General features: G+C 39.4%; 3 protein-coding genes and 1 long non-coding RNA gene across 4 annotated transcripts; 2 read left to right on the forward strand and 2 right to left on the reverse strand.

Moving 5' to 3' along the window:
* Positions 1 to 525: 525 nt before the first annotated feature.
* Positions 526 to 4189, reverse strand: LOC103716303 (uncharacterized). Its single transcript, XM_039134354.2, has 5 exons — positions 4056 to 4189; positions 1749 to 1921; positions 1500 to 1598; positions 1236 to 1387; positions 526 to 1160 (listed from the first exon to the last, which is right to left on the reverse strand). The coding sequence occupies exons 2-5, from the start codon at positions 1917 to 1919 to the stop codon at positions 779 to 781; spliced, it is 804 nt and encodes a 267-aa protein (XP_038990282.1). The 5' UTR covers positions 1920 to 1921; positions 4056 to 4189; the 3' UTR covers positions 526 to 778.
* A 5488-nt stretch (positions 4190 to 9677) lies between these two features.
* On the forward strand, positions 9678 to 11881 carry LOC103716302 (protein LURP-one-related 6-like). Its single transcript, XM_008804243.5, has 3 exons — positions 9678 to 10525; positions 10593 to 10835; positions 10930 to 11881. Exons 1-3 carry the CDS (start codon positions 10289 to 10291, stop codon positions 11059 to 11061), a joined length of 612 nt encoding a protein of 203 aa, XP_008802465.3. The 5' UTR covers positions 9678 to 10288; the 3' UTR covers positions 11062 to 11881.
* Positions 11882 to 12455: 574 nt separating this feature from the next.
* On the forward strand, positions 12456 to 14519 carry LOC108511618 (uncharacterized). Its single transcript, XR_001879958.5, has 2 exons — positions 12456 to 12644; positions 12740 to 14519. It is a non-coding gene; the product is annotated as an uncharacterized LOC108511618 (long non-coding RNA).
* A 331-nt stretch (positions 14520 to 14850) lies between these two features.
* LOC103716300 (serine/threonine-protein kinase RIPK-like) lies at positions 14851 to 19551 on the reverse strand. The gene is made up of 5 exons (XM_017845009.5): positions 18756 to 19551; positions 18477 to 18612; positions 16722 to 16858; positions 15576 to 15699; positions 14851 to 15484 (listed from the first exon to the last, which is right to left on the reverse strand). Exons 1-5 carry the CDS (start codon positions 19149 to 19151, stop codon positions 15018 to 15020), a joined length of 1260 nt encoding a protein of 419 aa, XP_017700498.4. The 5' UTR covers positions 19152 to 19551; the 3' UTR covers positions 14851 to 15017.
* Between the last annotated feature and the right edge of the window lie 612 nt (positions 19552 to 20163).

Consider the following 20163-nt stretch of genomic DNA (forward strand, 5'->3'; position numbering starts at 1 on the left):
ATAAAACTCTAGCACGCTTTTAACAAATTTGAGACCAAAACACCAATTGGAGGTGCATAACAAGTAAAATCAAAAATGTAAAGAACGTAGAAGTTCTCACAGACACCATGAGTTCTTCGTAACTTGAACTAGATTACCTCAGACCACACTGCCACTAGAATTCAATTCCATGGTGATACAGATTATAGCATATTTTCCTTCTTTTGGTGAAAAGGGATTTGCATGAATCCAATCTCTGAATTCAGAATCTAGTATGTTTTTCATCCATGCCATCACTCTGCAGCAGCAACCAGAAGGGACATTTTTTTTTTTTTTGCTACATACCAGAAAGGACAATTTCAAAATGCTAGACCCAGAACACGAGATAGTTGTAAATGCTGGAGTAGCATTTATCTTCAATCATCTTAAACAGCCACTTTATTGAACACTTTGCTGGGAGATACTAGCCCTTATATAGACAACTGTCCATTTAATTAAATCAGCATTCATTTACACATAATGCAATACCCAGAACATATCAAAAGATTTCTTTTCCAAATCCCAAATTTGAACCTGCTATTAAGGCAATGGACAAGCTAGAAAACAATTACATTAGAGAATACAACACGCAATGGACTCAGTTATAGCCCGATCTTTCATTAGCAACATCTACCTGCATGTACACTATGATTATCTACAATAATCTAACAGGACACGACACATACACAAACAGAGAGAGAGAGAGAGAGAGAGGATTATTATTACAGATCATCTGAACGAAGAGGTCAATACAAACATGTCACATTCCAAAATTGCCAAGCCAGAAGAACAACGGGAATTGAGCAATGGCCATGAAAAGTAGTAGATAGTGTTGCCTGCTCGAGCGCTTCTCGTAGCTCCTCATCTCTGTGAAGATAACCCTCTTCATGGTCTTCACTAAAAACACCCCCATGCACATGCTCACCCATGGCATCAGAAAATAATATGAGTAACTCCATAAGATCCTTGCGAGCATAGCCAAGGACAATCCTGTGAAAGCATAGCCACCGTATGCCACAATATCAAGAAGCGGGGCCTCCCCACCACCTAATGAATATAGCAAACCTTTTAGGAGGGCAACCTGCATAAACCACCCAGCCAATCCCCTCGTGAACTGTAAACTCAAAGCTTCTGGACTGAACCTGCAAGAGATTTAACTACGATCAGCCACTGCTGTTGCTTGAAGATGCAAGGCAATGCCAGAATACACGACTTACTTTCCCATAAGACCGAATGAGAAGCCCGCAAGAATAATATAGGTACCAAAGGCCATGAAAGGGATGTATAGATCTGGGGCATTTATATCATAAATTGGAGGTTTATATGAAAGCCTACCTCCAACTGGCTCAGTTATCCTGGTCCAATGACCCTGGATGAAACAGAACATAGCAAAAACAGAAATTACTTTTGTAAGCTTGTTAAGAAGAAAGAGAAGCAATCAATTAGGAAAGCGACAGTAATGAAGAGAATAGTGAGTTTACCCTGTGCAGGAATGGAAATAGGACCACTTTCAACTTATTCCTCACATACTGGTCATTCACTTGAAAATAATACTGAGGATTGGAGAAATACTTGCTAATCTGTTACATTTGAGGCCAAAAGTTAGAAAATATAATGGCATGTTGCATTGTTTATAGTGCCTACAAATAACTCCGAAGGCAAAAGAGAGGCTATCAACTTATTTACAATGCATTGTACTAATGTGAATTCTCTGTTTGCATATTCCATACATTGCTTTGCATGAATTCAGAGCTCGAGCCCAAGAATTTTTCTCCATATGCCCCCAGGCCACCTCGGATAAGTCCAGATCCAGCCCCATAGAATGCATTGCCAAATGGGTTTGGTTGAGGATTTAATGGAGGTCTCTGCATCCCAGCCTGATTGCCCAGATTATCATACATGGCTGCAGATGACAGCAGAAGTAGTTGTCCAGCAGATTTAAACACAATTATGACTAAACAACACATCATACAGAAAAAGGACATAAATACAAAAATCGCTAGTGTTAATCAAGATTTTTTATTGACAAATATTATAAAACCACACTACATCATAAGCAGATTAAAATTACAGTTGAAAAAATTGCAGCTGCCTAGTGGTCAATCAAGGCAGGCCCAATTTGGGCCTAACTAAACTTTGACTAGTGGGCGATATTTCAGTCCCAAAACAGGACCTCCTCAGATCAGGTTGGCTGTAGTTTAATAAACAGCTCAACTCAACCCCACTAACAAGACCAAAAGAGTTAAGAATTTCAAGGCCGGCTCATTAAAAATAAGGTGGCCCCCCACCAAACCAAGCACATCATAATTGGACTGTGTCCAAGTCAATAATCTAGACATGAAACCATTTTGAAGCCCTTTTGAGGCATGCAAGGTTCTGAACCGCCTTGAACCAATCCATATTATCCTTATTTCTTCATTGAAAGAGGTTGAATGAAACAAGGAAAGAAGGACAATTACTCCGCCATGTACTACGACAAGGATATGGGAACAAGGGGATAATTTTCAGATTCTTGATTGATGGTTTGGTATTGGATAATAAAAAAAATGTTTAATGGGCTAGGTCAATTATAATATCATGCTTTATTCAAGATTGCATATATCACAAAAACATAAAGAGTCAGTGCTAAACTTATGAATAACCCACAAAGAGATCCACATGAAACAGGGTTGAGGCCAATAAAGTTACTGGTTTTCCTAACTAGGCACTAATTCTGTTCTGTATGATTTTTCTGACTTGTCCACTAATTTAGTGTTTTTTAAGAGCAAAGATAAAGGGACAGGAACAAAAAACAATACTTTCAATAACTCACAAGTGCCAACTAATATTCAGCAAAACTAAGGCCCACAAAACTTCAAAGCCCGTAGAGAGATTGAGGCCAAAGCCAATAGGGGAAGGCCCAATTGACAACAAACAGCAAGCATCAGGATGTCTGGCACCTCATCTTACTACATTATCTCCCATCCAAGCATCGATTTCTCTGTTAGGTTTATCACTATCCCTTGCCCACCGACCACAACAGTTCCTCCAGGTTTTCCTCTAGAAGAGCTAAGGAAAAGAAAAGGATATTCTAGCTCTAATAGTTTCCTGCTTAAATCATACACAGATTGATGTCTTTCAAAAATGTTTTTAAGATCCATAAAAATTCCTTAGGCCCTGCTTAAGACTGCAATGTTCAAACCAACCGATCTAGCCAAGCCATACAAAACAATCAACAGAATCTATGAAAGGATGAACGAAACTGGGACACAGGTTTTGAAAGTTAAATCAAATCCACATCTCGATTGTGCATGTCAATGGGTAAGCACACTATACAGAAGTCTAAACACTTCATATCTCTAGAAACACCGTAATGGGAGATTTAAACCAGCCCCCTTCTCCACTCGAAAATTGATCGAATAATGGCATCCCCGCATCCACTTCTGTTCTGAAATCTCCCTTGTGCTTGGGAAACTTGGTCACCCATGCAATCAGTTCAGAGGGAATTTAAGTGCCGAAAAGCCGATTTGCCATGATTTCGCGCCATCACTGCCTAGCTCAATCAGCGCATAATTAACCATTGCCTCTTATAATTCCAAGGAGGAATCCTATTTTCTTATGCATTGCAGAAGCCCACAGATAATGTTTAATAAATTGGCCGGAATAACAGAAAAATAACAATAACAGGCCGATATTAAGAACCGAATGGGATAGAGATGCACAAAAGTATAGAATCTTTGGTCATTGATGTTAACCTAGCCAGTAAAGAGCCGAACTTTTTATGAAGAAACATCATCTATCCAGATGCTTTTATCCAAAGATTTGAGTTTTCGATTGAAAAATGCTACTTTTGATAGTCGGAAGCGATCAATTTGATCCAGACAATAACGGATTCAGCACAAAACTCGTAGCTCAATAGATCAATCCATAAAGAGGCAACGACAATCAAGGTCATAACTGAAGAAGATAAAATCGAAACATTTGAACAAGGTTTAGATTAGATTGATCTAACCGAGAGAGAGAGAGAGAGAGGTAGCAATTGGAGATGGAAGGCGTACCTCCAGAGCTTGGGCGAGGCCAGATGGGCGATTCGAAGCGGAACGAAGAGGCGAAGACGAAACCCTAGACGGCGTAGCGACCAAGTGGGTGTCCGTATAAGGGATTTCTTTTGTCATGGAGGCGGGACGGGTTGATCCGTGACTTGGATGCTAGTATGAGTTGGCTCCGTGGCCAATGGACTCAACTCGTCCCGGTCGAACCGGTCTTAACCTGTCCGGAAGAACCACTCCAACAAAAAATATTGGAACAAAATAAAATAATTTTCTTACAAAAATGTTTCACTAATCACTATTCTATTCTTTTTCATTTAAATTTGATATTAGTCATAATAAAGAATTAGCATCTAATTTCCAATTCCTCTTAGGGGCGTAACTCAGGTTCTTTAGGTTAAGTAATAATGAGTCGGGTTAATAGCAAACTGAACCCAACCCAACTTGATCTCCCGAGCTACTCTAATCTAACCCAATCCAATCCCATCGTAAGATAAATTTATACAGAGTAGGACTGTGTCACGTTAATTGAGTTAGATTTGGTTAAATAGGAATCCCACAAAATACCACTATGTTATAAACCAAGTTTTCTTCATTACCTAAGGAAAATTGTTAATGACCTAGTATAATTAATCAATTTGTTCAAAAAAAAGAGAGAGAACGAAATCTGGTATTCTATGTGTTGCCGCATAAGAGGAAACTCTGGGATTGGAGGAAGCAAACCTGAGCCTTATGCAAATTCCTTTATTAGGAGACCAAAAGTTCTGGTTTTCATTCTTGAGTGTTACATCTTGTTTTTTTTTTTTTTCCTTTTCTTTTGAGGGGGGCTTGAGCGTTGCATCTTCAAAAATTTGCACATATAATTATAATAAAGGTGGATCCCCCTCACTCGTTCTCTCTCTCAAATAAAAATAAGAAATTTAATATGCAAAAACACTGAACTAAAGATAAAGAAATAAATTTTGTAGAGAAGTTATAAAGCATTCATATTTGATTGTTTATGTGGATAAAGTACGACCAATATACAACCCTTAGTATGTGACTAAGTTTGTAATTTTAAATGGAGTCCAAGGTTTTTTTGGATTACCAGCAAATCCAGGTTGTAAGGCTTCTTTGCTACCTGAATTCTGAAGACCGAACAATGCAGCGTTCAATTCGCTGGCATTTTGATAAAGAAACCAAACTCCATGGCTCTCAACTCTCAACCTCTCATTCCTCGGTCTTCAACTTGGCATCGGTCTGACGCAGGCCAATCCTGCTGCCTTCTTTTTCTATCCCTTTTTTTTGGGTACAATTTTCTATCCGTTACAATTCAAAAATTCAATTCTCCTCCCTGACGCTGCTCCAGTCTCCCTACGAGGCAGGGCAGAGCAGACCAGAAGAAAACTGAGAGAAGAAGCATCACCTTTGCTCTCTTCCCCACAAAGAGGCAAAGGGACTCTGGAGGACCGTTTGCTTTCTTCCCTTCCACAACCTCACTCTCCTTTCTCTGTGTCAAGCTTTCCCACCCAGCAAGCCTTCCTCAGTTATTCCCCTCCACACTTCCCTCTCATCTCATCTTTCACACGCTACTCGCTGTGCACCCTGAAGACCCCATCCTCGCTCATAACCTAGAGCTTTTGGTATCTTGGAATTTTCTCATCTTTGTTAGAAACCCAATTGAAAACTAGTGTTATGTTATCTTTGAGTGTGAAAATATTCCAATTACTTTTTAACTTCTGTTCCAATGCCTTTGCTTGTAATGGATTTGTTATTCTTTTGACAATACGGCTCTGACATACATTAGGCAATACCAACTTCAGACGCTAGCAATTGTAAATATCAAGAACCTTGCAACCTTTGATCTGTTAAACTTTTAAGTCCTCACTTCATCATCGTCTGAAGAAAAATGTTATTGTCCTTCTAGTCTTCTAAAGGATATGTACATTTCTTCATGGAAAGTTTTTCTCTTTACCTTTAGTAACATCAACTATGCCATGCCCACTCATTGGTGGGGTTGTAAGACTATAGACTGGAGTTCGGCTGCCATCAAGTCTCCTCTCATGACCACGACCTACACCATTGACAACACCAAATTCCCTCTCCAAGATGCTGCTAGCGGCTCACTAGCCACCCCCTTTGCCTTTGGTGTTGGTAGATCAGCGGATATGGAAAGAACTCAACTGCTCATTCGTAAATCGCGCGATCCTAATCACGCAGATTCGCATCCTCTTCTTTATAAATATCAGACATGGAGAATCTTCGGATATAAAGAAAAATCCGAATGTCATACTCTCATATTGCTATATCTTTTTCACCTCTCCTTTTTTTCTTTCGAAATTTTGCCTAACTTAAGTATCGGAGGGTCCCCAGCCAGACACATTCCAGTGACCGCCTGATTGTTTTCTATGGTTGTAGAACAACTCCAACATCGTACGCCCTTTCAACTCAATCGAGCAGAGCGGCTCATCCACCCATCAAGTTAGATTTTGAGCGGCAAAACTAGTCATGTGGATCCTGAGAAGGCTCCCTCCCTTGGCCTCATCTATAACATCATGATTCATGACTGATGAGTACATTGCTTTCCTTTGCTCCTTAGGCTGCACCATCCAACACATTCAAGTCATTGTCAAGAGGCCCAACTATCCACCCTAGTAAGTTGTGTTTGCATTTATTTTGGGTTGGAAATTATAATGGGTGCTTAGTAAGTTGTGATGGCATTTATTTTGGATTTGGAAATTGTAATGGGTGCTTAGTAAGTTATGACTGCATTTATTTTGGGTTTGAAAATTATAATGGGTGCTTAGTAAGTTGGAGCATGATTAATGCTTAGACTAATATATGCAGACCAAGTAGTAGATGGTGAAGGGCATTTTGTGATTACTAAACTATTTAATATATGAGATAACTTGAGCCGATGAATATCTGCGGAGTCCTGTTGCCTACACTTGAAAGATGAGACAAATCAGTTGATCTTTTATTTCCTCACAGTGACTGTTCAAAGATTCTGCCTAATCTCCGTTTGAAGAGAGTGATGCAATAGAGATGGTTCTGCTTCATTTGCCATTACCATTGAATCCTGCTCTATATCATGGTGTTTCTTTTGGTTGCTTTACAAAGAGCATCGATGTGAAGTATCAGGCATTGCTGGAAAGCATTGAAAGCATTGAAACTGATAGCTCAGTGGAGTTGAATACAACTGCAATCATGGTGGGCTCATATTTATTTTAAGCTATCTGGAAAAACATATAGTGATGAGTATCAGAAACTGACAAGTTCCCTTTTTTTATTTGTATTACTGCTGGGTTGTCTATAATGGACTTGCTTAAATTTATATAGGTCACCAAATGAAGATAACTGTGACTGTGGGCTACTGTTTCTTACTAATTAAAATTCTCATCTACAAGTAGGTGGACTGCATGTCAAGCAGAAAAGCCAATTTAAGTGAATTGTCTATTATTATAATTGTTGTTTTCATTGCCCATGAGATTAATTTTTTTGCACTATACTGATCTTTAAGGATGTGGATTGCATATTTTTCAGGGGAAAGAAGGGATTTACCCTCAATATAATAACTAGATCCAAATATTTGAACCTCTAGTTACTATGCAGAGGGCTATGATTGCCAGACCGGGGAGACAAGAAAGAAAATATGCATTTTTAATTTTATTCCTGATGAAGTTTAGTTATATAATGAGGTTTGCGTTTAGCAGCTAATTTCGGTGTGAAAAAACAATGTATAATGGCTGTCTGGAGCAAGTTTGTTCGTAGATTCTGAATGCCGAATTTGGCTGCGTGCAAAAAGTTGGCCTGCAGATTACGGACACTGCTTGAGACTGGTCATCATTCATCCAAATTGATGAATTCCAGGCAATGCAGAATGCCGACTCCATTAATCAGACTCATTTTTGGTACCCGAAAACTCTTGGACTTGCAGGAGCATGGCTTTCTCCTATTCCTCCAACTTCTTCCCAACTCCTCCCTTTATATCTTTGGTCTTTAGAACCATCAGAAGATTTCACATAAATAGACTGCCAACATCATATGATTCCCAAACAAGTCCATGCGTCCACACTGACATACCTCCATTACTTGTGCCAGATACTAATTACCATCTCACTGTAAGCTTGCAATGGGGGAAATAGGCTGCCTTCAGAGGATATTGAGATATGCAATGAAATATATTCTTGATCTCTATCGACAAAATCAGGTCAAAATAACACACCATTTTGCAGGTTTCGTGATTCAAGGAATGTGGAATTTGCATTTGGTGCCCCAATTTTGTTATGACCTACCCCTGCATCATAATACTCAGTTACTACGTTTCCAAAATAAGATTCCAGTGGCATAGTGTTATTGTTTATCATGGGCAAATGAAAATGCCCATGGGAATGGTGACCCAAAACCTGAGGCCAGCTATCTGATGCTCATCTCTGAAATAAGGTTTGGAACAGAAAAGAACCATCTAATTATCCAGCAAAGCTTGTTAGAGGTTGCACTATAGGCATATTAAATTCGAGCTAAGCAATATTTAGGGTTTATTTTCGATGTCGCATTTTGTCATGAAGCGATAATGTATACACCGAGGAAAAGAGATGAAAAGGGGTGATTAGTTAACAAGGATTTTAAATTGCATGAGAGATTATTAAATTTATCATTCTTAAAATTCAGGGATAAGATAAAACACCTTTCTATGAAATGTTTTATTTGAAAAAAATTGATCAGGAGCTTCGAAGGCCACCTGTTTATCTCTCCTGCATACCATCATTTTTTTCCTTAAGAATTCTATAATGTGAGGATGCGAGCAAATCTTATCACCATATAATCCCTTAGTTTACCATGGTTGATTAGTTCCATTAACTGGAGCATTCTGGTGGGTAACTTTTTTGAGCTTTAGTATACTATGATGTGTACCTTATGAGCTGTCTTCTGATTTAAAATGCTGATATTATCTTTAGAACCTCTCCTTTTTAAGACCATGTGTTTTTAATCAGGTTCTTGTACTGTGTAAAACTATTACGCTTATGAACAGGAAATGTTATTAGAACCACTCTTTGGATGTTTCATTATGTAAAGAAAGGGCTCAAAACCTTCTCTTCTTATGCATTAACTAAAGTGGGTGTATTACAAGCAAAGACATGTTATCAAGTGGTCTAATCTCATCCATTAGGACTGTTTGACTGTTAGGTGGACTCATCCTCTCTCTCTCTCTCTAAGTATTTGGTTGATAATCCCTGCCCTCTGTGGGTAGGCAAATCCAAGGCTACCCAAATAAAATGTTTGGCATGATGTTCATCAAAAAAATGTTAGCAGGCTTGAACTTTTGGATTAAAATGCCCTTAGATACTGATCCATTTGGACTTAACTCGTGTCTAAGATATAAATTTATGGGTTTGGGTTTAAATTAACAATACCAGATCTCCAACCAAGTCAGCTGTGGGTCTAGCAAGTGTGAATTCAATCCTGTAAATTTAGCTCGTTTTTGTTTTATGAAAGAGATGAATAAAGCTGGCAAGTATCGTATATCTGTAAATTGGGACATGGATGCAATATTCTGTGGCTTTGTACAAACTAGCCGCCTTTTTGATGCCTTTGTGATGTGGAAGCTTTCTAAGTCTTAGTATTAAATTTGGTAACTAATTGATGAAACTTTAGTCTTGTGTTGAGTTTTGTTAAGAAATCATTGATGCATATTCAAGCTTTGCTATTGGAATAATTTCTATGAGGTTAACCAAAAAAATCTGGAGAGCAATCAAAGGTGGAGAATTGAGGTATGAATCCTTATCTGAAAATAAGAACTTGCATAAGTTATGGCTAATCAAAGCCCAAAACGGTTAAGTTTAAAATGGTAGGAGTATCCTTATGCAATAATTGCTGTGATGAAATGTGTGTGGTGGTCCATGAAGGCTCCATTTAAAAGGATTTTCTTAATGTGATTGGTAGTTCGGTACCTTCAAGCAACCTCATTCAAATTTCAAAGATGCTACTTCGGGCTGAAGCCAGTGGAAGGTAGAAATATTCTCTTCAATGAGCCATCAATTTCTCCTTGACTTCTTACATAGAAGGGATTTTCTCTTAAACTTGTGTGAAGGATTCTTGCTTCTCCTGATCTCCAAGTCTGTAGTATATGGTTAAGGTACTCCTTTGCCACCTATAGGCGTGCCAACAATTTGGACAAGGAGGAAACCGTCCCCAGACCTCTTCAATTCTCAATATAAGCCTTGGCCCTGGGTCGTTTTATCTCATTTTGAGGCAAGGAAGATATGGGTGGAGCGACAAACATAACAGTACCAGTTGTGAGCAAGATCTATTGCTTTTCCTCTCAGACTACATTGATGGTGAGGAGGCGGCCTCGTTTGGTGAATGGAGGTGGCTTTGTGGTCATGAACTCTAATCAGAATCTGGTTTTCAAGGTTGATGGTTGTGGGATCCTCGGCATCAAGGGGGAGTTGATTCTAAGGGATGGAGATGGAGCTCCAATACTTTTCATTCGTAAAAAGGTGATCCACTTCGGCTCTTTCTCCTTGTTACTGTCGTTGTGTTCGCTGAGATCTTTCAAATTGCCAGGGAGGCGTCGTGCAAGCACTAAGTGCTCACAACCGATGGAACAGTTACCTAATGGACTACGAAGAACCAAGCAAGCTAGTCTTTAGCTTGCGAGAGCCGAAGTTACGTCTTCTGACGAAGAACTCTATAAAGATCTCCAATGATACAGACGGGAAAAACAAGGACTGGAGCTTTGAAGTGAAGGGATCCTTCATTAAGAGGGCTTGCACCATCAATGATCGAAGAGGCAACGTTGTTGCCCAGGTAATTAGCAAGCCATGCAGAAGGCCTACAATTTGTATATAAACGCAAACAATGAGACAGAAAGTATCGTAACTTGTTCTTCTTTTTGAGTTAGGTGGGTCTCAAGGAAATGATGGCAAACAAGGATTTCTACCATGTGGTGGTGCAACCAGGCTACGACCAGGCCTTCGTTATTGGAGTGATAGCTATTCTTGACAACATACATGGGGAGTCCACCAGGTGTTGATGGGAATACGAGGAAGAATAGTTGATGCTATACCTCTTTGTGAGCAAAGAAGGGAGACCAATGCAAACAGAGTTGGGAGCTATACAATAGAATAGAAGTTGCATGTGGAAGCTGAACAAGGAAATGTGTGTGGATAGCCCTCCTGAGTCCATGGGATTGCCCCTCAGTCATGGATCATCACATTCCATGGTTATCATCATTAAATAAAATTACCACTGTTTCCTATAAATGGTTAGCTAATACATGGTAGATGGACTGAAAAGAAAAGAAAAAAAGAAACTTGTGTGTAGGTAATGTTGGATTATTTGTTTGTAAGCTGAAGGGGAGAGAGTTCTGGTAGCTTCTCTTTTATTATGGAATTGCTTATACGCAACCCTTTCGTTAATTGTTATGCCAACTTTATGGAATTTCCCAGCGAGTTTATCAATTGATATTAATCTGAATCCACATACCTTATCCATTAGACAAAAGAGGATGACCTCAAACTTCAAAAATCTTTTTAAGAGAATACTTCTGTTCAAAGGCGTACGTGCCTTTCTGACATTTGTAAAGAGCTTCGAGTTGGCCTCTTTCGAATGCATGGTTGGTTCTGGCTTTTTGACGTGGGCCTCAGACCGAGGAATAAAGGTGGTTGCTACGGGCACAAACGTGAACGGTTCTTGCAAATCAAGGCCTTGGAGCAAGTCATCACTCAAAAAATGCACTACACAATAAAAACGACATCTAAATATAGGCATAAATCCAAGACAACGTGATAAAGGTGCACTGTTGGACTTATCAGCAATACGCACATAGTCAGAGAAAAGAAGCAAGAATAATTTTTAGTTGGACTTGAGCTGATAGACTAATCCAACCGCAAAGCAACACATATGGAAACACGTGTTGTGCTCTTTTCTATTTATCGATTTGTGCGCATGTTGCTCTATGGTTGGACCGATCCACCAGCTGAACCAGGGTCCAGCCAAAGAAACCAACTCAAAGTGTATGTAGAATTTTGATTCATAATGTCAAGTCCATTTCTAAAAAGAGAGAAAAACATGCGACTTCAATAAGGTCTCGTATGGTTTTTCATCAAATTAGAACTGCAAATGCGCTAAGCTTTAGGACTGTCCAAGCTCGGCCAGATAAGCTCAATTAGGGTAAATGCAAGAACAAGTTGGATTGGAATCCCACTGATTGGATTTCATCTGATCAGGTAAAGCAGGAAGATAGAGTTTGATACTAATGATCCGAGAGGTTGAACGCGACCTACTCTCTAAACTATTTCCAAAAGTAAATATCGTGTAATCTGGAGATCTCCTAGCTCATGCATTTAAACATTAAAAAATGGTTATTGTATCTGATTTTTCTTACAGAAAAATAAGCCAAGCAATATGTTGCAAGAATCTACAACTACAGGAATGCAAAATGGGCCCGGCCAAGACAATATTTTGGGCCAAGCAATATTGGAATGTAGCCCGGCCCAGGACACAGCCCATTTGCATACCATCCGTCAACTAATTCAACTCGCGTCGCGAATTAGACGTCGCCTTCCGAGCACCGAGGCGCCCTCCATGCCACCGGCCATCCCCTCTTGCTCCAGGGTCAGTGTAATCTTATTATTTGTTTTTTCTCGACGCTTTGTAAATTGGAAAGTTCTGATTTTTATTTCATTTAATTCTTAATATCTTGGGGGCAGCGAGGAGGAAGCTAGGAAGGGATCTGTTTCTCGAACTCATCGTTTTGAGCGCAAGGTTTTTGAGAATTTGACTCACTAAATTAGACGTAAGATTTGTTTTTTTTCATCCTTTTCCCTTCAGTTTTTTCTATGAGAAAAAAGAGATGCTGATCCAATTGCCATGATGAATCATTTTATAACTTTATTCTGGTCATGAATGTATCGATCGTTAGTTTGTTAGTGGAAGTCACTTGATGTTGTTTATTTGTGGATCGTGCGAGTTATTTGATGACATTGGGGATGGAAAAATTTGCTTTAAATCAGTGCTCCAAAATTTGATTGTGTCAAGATATTTCTTGCCTATAAAAGAAGACTGTATATAGAAGTGTCCCTGAAGTCCAAACACCAGAAAACGTTACCTTGAAGCAATACCTTTTCTCTCATGTCATCACAATGCGAAAATGGATAGGAATTAAATTAATACAATCTAGGAAAATCTAGTGAAGTTTGCTTCTAGAGACTTTGTGTGATGATTGATCATTGCATGTCAATAGGGTTCGATAGGAATTTTCAGCAAATAGATTTTTGCTATGTTATATCAGTTGGACTATTGGATACAATGGGGCGTATTGAGAAACTAATTGAGGATGCTACCTGAAGCCAAGAGGGAATAAACTTGGAGATGAACAGAGGACTAATGCACGTCTCGCCAAAAAGAAGATGACGTGTTTAAAATCATTCTGAGATGTTTGGGCATCAACTGTTGCTGAGAGCAGTTTTTTTTGAAGGTTTCCTAGGATACAAAACATGGCTAAATTGAATTATGTTGAGAGCCATGATGAGGTTAGATACTACCAAAAGGTATAGATGGTGATGGTTTAGGGTCACCATGCACAACTTTTATTCTTCTTGAGCTTAGAGGTCTTATGTTAGCTCTTCATGTTGAGTTGCTTATGGGTGCATTTAAGGTAGATTCTTTCTTTGCTTGTGTTGCAGCTGGAGTCTTACAAGGTCTTCAATTGTATTTTATTGCTTCTCACCATACCAAATGGGCTGATTCAGCTATTTTGGGGTGGGTAATTGCATATCTTTGATCAACTCCTGAAACTTCATAAGCACTATTCAATATTCTTCCAATATTCAATAAAATAAGGAGAGTTGTTTCGCAATTCTCTTGACACTTGGAATGATAACTTTGTAGTTTATATGTCGATCCAAATTGTGGTCCCCCAAAATATTGGAAATGCTATAGAGTCTTGTGATGACGACAACAAGAATTTATCAGTAAAGGAGTTCTTTGGAGTTTTCTTGTGGATACAATTGCCATAAGTCATTGCTTTTGAGCCTCAAGCGGAAATTTGCTATCAGGAGGATTGGACAAAATGCTAAGCGCTAGAAGACATCAAAGATGATTGCAAGTGTATTTTGGTAGCTTTACATGAAAGCTCCAACTTAGCTAAACGCTTGCCGATTTTTTCCCCAAGTAACACTAAAATTTTTGTTTGTTGTAAATAAAAGTGTGTCTGATGAATTTGATGCTTACACTATCACACTATCATATGTAGTTATACCGACACTTGCGTAAGTATCCTTGATATGAAAGCATCAACCTTTGCCAGCATGAGTGTAATTGAGTACATATTGCTCTTCTTTTGGTTAGAACATCTTCTGCTGAAGTGGGCAAAAAGCCATAGCCTTTTTTTAGTTCTATTTTGTTCTGTATCCTTTGGTGCTTTGTCTGACTCTATATAAGGAGTGATTTAGTGACTAAGCAATGAAAAACTAAAGGAAAATCATGGGCTGTAAAAGATGGAAAAGTGTTAATGATTAAATAAATTTTCAAGTGAGGTTTAATAAGCATGTGGATGGGGTACTTCTCATTATGTTTTGATGACAGTTATGATCACCATAGAACTCTAATATGTTCTGTTATTAGTTTGTCAGAGTAAAGGACGTAAAGGACAAAGGCATTTGGTGGAAAATATCATCAGATGATGTTGGTTCCAATCATTTATGTTCCTAACATGACGTTATCATTTTCTAATATTTTATGTGTTGGAGCCTTGTTCTTCTTAGACCAGTAGTTAAAGAGCTTTACTAATTCCATTGTTTTATTTAGAAGAATCTTACACTTCAATCAAACCCTATATCTCATTTCAAAATATCAAAAAGAATGACAGATATTGGGCAAGATGATCTATGTTCTCTATGTACAACACAGTTCCTTTATCACAATATATGCTCTACTCTCTTGAAGGTGTCTTGGCGAGTTTCTGTACAGCCCATGGCCTCCATCCCTTCAGACAGTCTTGGAGTGACTCCCAGACCTGGGGGACCTTAGCTTGTGCCTGTGGCCATGGTGGTGGTGTCCATTCTCTTTTACTTCTGTCTTCTCTGAGTCCTCTTCTTTACCGTTCTCCGCTGATACTGTGTAGATGAAAGGGCCGATTGGCATGTCCTCCATTTCCAAGAGAGGCTCCAAGTTCTCAACAATGGTTGACATCTGAGGCCTGGATTTTGGGGTATGGCTCAAGCACTGGTAGGCCACAGCAGCTGCCTTCTGGGCGCACTTGGTGGAGTACTGGCCCTCAAGGCTGGGGTCCATGATGCGGTTTAGCTTCCGCGCATCATTTAGACATGGCCTTGCCCATTCCACAAGGTTCTGCTCTCTGCTTGGTCGAGTCTTGTCGACAGACCGCCTCCCTGTCAGTAGCTCAAGCAACACAACTCCGAAGCTATAGACATCGCTCTTGGCTGTGAGATGGCCTAGTAACGGAGCAAATTGATTAAGAACTCATGCAAAGTTAATAGCAAGAAGGGAAGTAGATCATGTTGAAGGCTGCATCTTGTTGCATACCTGTCATGATGTATTCTGGCGCAGCATAGCCCTCCGTGCCCATGACTCGGGTCGAAACGTGGGTGTCATCTCCTTCTGGACCATCCTTTGCAAGTCCAAAATCTGAGAGCTTTGCTTTATAGTCCTGAGGATTAATGGAGCATGCTTTTATTAAGCAAATTGCCATTCAAATGGTGAGTTCTCAAAGTCCTGAGGATTAATGGAGCATGCTTTTATTAAGCAAATTGCCATTCAAATGGTGAGTTCTGAGGATTAATGGAGCATGCTTTTATTAAGCAAATTGCCATTCAAATGGTGAGTTCTAAACCTTTAGCGAACCAGAGGTTTTTCAGAGTAGCTAGAGTACTTCAAAAGGATATTTGAACTAGAAGCAGTCTAAGGTTTCTAAGCTATAACTGGAACCTATTTTCTTATCTTTCAAAGAGAATCATGAAGCAAAGCCTGACAAAACACAGACTGGTGTGCAATTGAAGTTTTTAGCCATGAACAATACCAGAGATTTTTTACTGGTGGTTGGACCCCGGCAGATAAATGCCAATTAGTGTTCTAGGGATGAGGCTTGGATGCTCAAGTCTATATGTTTGTTTGGTCCCGGGAAGGTAGTGAATATGAAGTCAAACATCAAGCCAGCCTTCGGCATAACCTTTCAGATTGGAGTTGCTTCCTCGACTAAATGCATGTCATGGTTAGATATGCAAGGAAACATGGGAAAACAAAATTTTAGTGGTTACCCTCACATTTGTGAAAATTGTTCTATCTTTGTCTGGACATCATACCATCTTCTTCTACTTTTTGTTCATATTTTGATTCTTGTATCAGTTTTCTTTGAGTGATAATTTTGTTGTCAGATCCCGACAACAATCTCGGGATAAGAATGTTCAAGGCAGTGGAAAGCTTGTTTTTTGTTTAAAAATAAATATGAAAAAATCACATCTAACTAGTTGGATGATAGCTCAAGGTGTAAATAAAGCTGGATGAGAACCTATTTTCAAAGATTCAATATGGTGAACATACTATGAACCTGTCAAATTGTGGCACTCAACCTTAAAAAAACAGAGCATTTAAATTATATAGATATATATATAAAGTCACTAGAACTTGAGACTGTGATTTGTGAGAGAAAGGAGAATACTGAAAGAGAATTACCGAGTCCAATAAGATGTTTGAAGCTTTGAAGTCTCGGTATATCACTGGCTTCTCCATTTCATGGAGAAAGGCGAGGCCTCTGGCGGCTCCGACTGCAATCTTCAGTCGTGTTAACCATGGTAAGGAAGCGAAAAATCCTGCACATAAGAGCTAACAATCTCAGTCCAAATCATCAGAGACTTGATCTATAATTAATGCCAATAGATGTGAGGATTTTCTTGTTTGGTCAAAAAAGAAAGAGAAACTTTATTCTCTCTTAAAAAGATACAAACACCTTGTTGGCTCAATCCATCATATGCGAAGAAGTTCGATACTATTTATTTACAAGCAGTACATCAGTGAAGGAGATACTTGCCTTTCATTTGATGGTTGTGCACTATTGTGAAGCCTAACGTGATTGTGCAACTGTGGTTTTGCCTCTTAACACATCGCACGTCCACTTGACCATAGGTTAGAAGGTTAGACTGTTGATTGCGTTTGGTTTTGGTGGTAATGAGAAATGATCAGAAGAAAACTTCCTAATAGATAATGGTAGTATAGGATTATAACTTATAACCATGCAGTCGCATCTCGGAGGAAGTTTTAAGTTCAAAATTTAGGAGGTTTTTCTCCCAGATACTTGACAGGGATAATTCTCACATTGTTTCTTGCAAATGATTGGTGGTGCTCTATTATTATACTAGCGTATTAATGAGTCCTTGGATGCAGATTCAAAAGCATGGAGAGAAAAAGAAATAGGAGAGGGAAGAAGGCTTGGATGAATGCAATGAAAAGAATAGTGCCAAAGAAAAACTTATATTAGCTCGACATGGTCGCTATCAACACCTTAACATACAGAAATATGGTCCTACTTAACACATGATTGTAGGAAAATTATTCCTCATATTAGCTCGACATGGTTTCTAGCAATCTATTGGCTTTTCTTTGTCTGTACACACCACTAATCACAATCGCTCGTTTCTATAGCGGTGCACCCAGATACACACTTGATGAACGAAGACTATAGAAACGAGCGATTGTGATTGGTGGCATACACAGTCATGTGATGCAAGCATTGTAGAAAATAATTTCTTCAGTAAACCACATCAATACCCATGCCTCCGGTAAAATTTTTCAAATCCATAATTGATTTCAAGGAACCTTTTTACCTTTAAGAAATATTTCATAAGGTTTGGCCTTAACTGGAAATTAAAGAGAAATATAGAATTCATGCAGCCAGCCCACAAAAATTGATGGAACAGGACTACTTATATATTCTATTTACACATTATGACTGCTTAAAACTCTTTCTTAAAATATATAAAAGTAAAGAAGAAAAGGACAAATACTGAACTCTCAAAAACACTGTGACTCCGCAAAAGGCACTACAATTGGTCCAATTCTCAGTCCATGCACTGTGAAGAGGTCCTGGGTTCAGACATGTGAAGCGACTTTCTCACCATATTTATCAAAATAATAAAATAAAAACATTATAACTTCCAAGAAAATGAACAAATAAACGGATCAAATTAACTAACTAAAGGTATGTCATACCTTTCTTTTTGAAAAATGATGCATATTGAGATGTCATATTAGCATCAGAATCACATCTCACCAAGAATTTTACCAAACCTAGATGACGACTAGAAGGGAGAGAACGACCATCAAAAAAAGACTAGAAGCGAGAATGTTCAAAGTATGCAGTCACAAAGAGACAGAGAGAGGGAGAGGGAGGGAGGGAGGGAGGGAGAATGTTCAAAGGGTTGGTTGGCTTACTTTTAAAGAGATGGTTCTCCAAGCTGCCCCGAGCCATGAATTCATAGACGAGGAGCCTGTGCTTGTCCTCGCAACAGTAACCGATCAGTTTCACAAGGTGGGGATGCCTCAATTGCCCAAGAAATATGACCTCGGCCTGCCATTTTAATCACGTAAGATATAACAAGAACTAAATCTATGCATCGAATCCGCAATTTTAGTGTACTACAAGAACAAAAAATAGCCACAAGCACATATTGTGGCTTTCGAAGCTAAAGCCAAGTTCATAGTTCTTGGTACCAGCCATTCCTTGTGGCCTTGCACCCCCTCCAAGTCCAGGAGCTTCACTGCGACCGACTGGGCCTTCAACCCGGGTTTCACCTTCTCGTCGACGAACCCTTTGTAGACGGGCCCGAACCCACCCTCTCCGAGGAAGTTGCTCGTGGAGAAGCTCTGCGTAGCCACCTTCAGCTCTGCAAGCGTGAAGACATAGAGATTGGATCCAACAAGAGATATCGAGAGGTCCTCAGGAGACAGCATGCCGGTGGAGTTGCTGAGGTCGGAGTACGACAGCCTCTGGAGCGACTTCTGCTTTGCTGCGAGCTTCTTCGGCCGGACCGATGGGCCTTCATCGTCCCCCCCACAGCACATGGTCAGAAGACACCTCCAAGAAGCTTTCGATTCCTTGGGAGACATTCTGAAGCTATCAATTAATGGAGCCTGCGAGCTCCACCCATGCAGGGCTGATCGATCACAGCGCTTAATTATCTCAGAGGTAAAAGTAATGGCTATGCTGCTGTGGAAGTGCTTGCTTGGTTTAGCTTTGGGGAGATTTTAATTGTTGAGTGTTGAATGAATGGTTACCTCAGAAGAGGCGAGGAGGTTGGAGGGATGGAGTTGGAAGTGTCTTTAGGAGGAGGAGGAGGAGGTGGTGATGGAAGACTTGAAAGAAGAGGGAGCCAATTATTCACAACTCGCCAACTGCTCTACCAAATATAAGGGCCGCTTCTTCCTTGGTTTTGAGGGAAATGTCTTTGCTGACCCTTGACTTTGGCAATGACATAAGAATTTGGAGGAGTATAAAAGATAGGAAGGAGATTTGAGGCTTCAAGGCACGTCTACCAAACGGGATTAGAGTTTCTTTTCTTAAATACTTTGTGTAAGTTTCCACGCAACCAAAATGGTATGCAGGAGTTTTTAATTTTCTTCTGACAATAATTGCTTATTTCACAGTTTAAAGGTAAACATGATTTTATTACGAACAATATGCTTCATGCATGCTATGGATGTATACTTTAAAAATTGTTTGGTGCTGAATTAAGATATGGACTGGCCAACACGATTGGAACCTTCTTGCAACCTTTGCTCATGTGGTGCAATAGAGGACACATCCATCCAAGGGAGAAAGATACAGCTTATCATTTTAGTCTAGACAAAGGGATTAGGTACTTTAAAGAATTGAACTAGATGATACTTTAGCCGATTTGTTATATCACCCACTAGATCTCAAACATGTTTAATAGAGCTTTTTTATGGATTTAGTGTAGCTTGAAAACTATTGCGATAATAAGATATAGGTTGTCGAGCTTCTAGAACTTGACCTTGCCCTTGTGGGGTGCATCATCTTTGTTGAGGGACTCCAACTGCAAGGATTTTGAGAGAGAGAGAAACTTCTGTAGGCATTTTATTCTGTTCTCCATTCTTCTAT

This window comes from Phoenix dactylifera, chromosome 15 (genome assembly GCF_051530095.1).
Source record: "Phoenix dactylifera cultivar Ajwa chromosome 15, Ajwa_hap1_PhDact_Kaust_v1.1, whole genome shotgun sequence".
In the NCBI taxonomy this organism is placed as follows: Eukaryota; Viridiplantae; Streptophyta; class Magnoliopsida; order Arecales; family Arecaceae; genus Phoenix; species Phoenix dactylifera.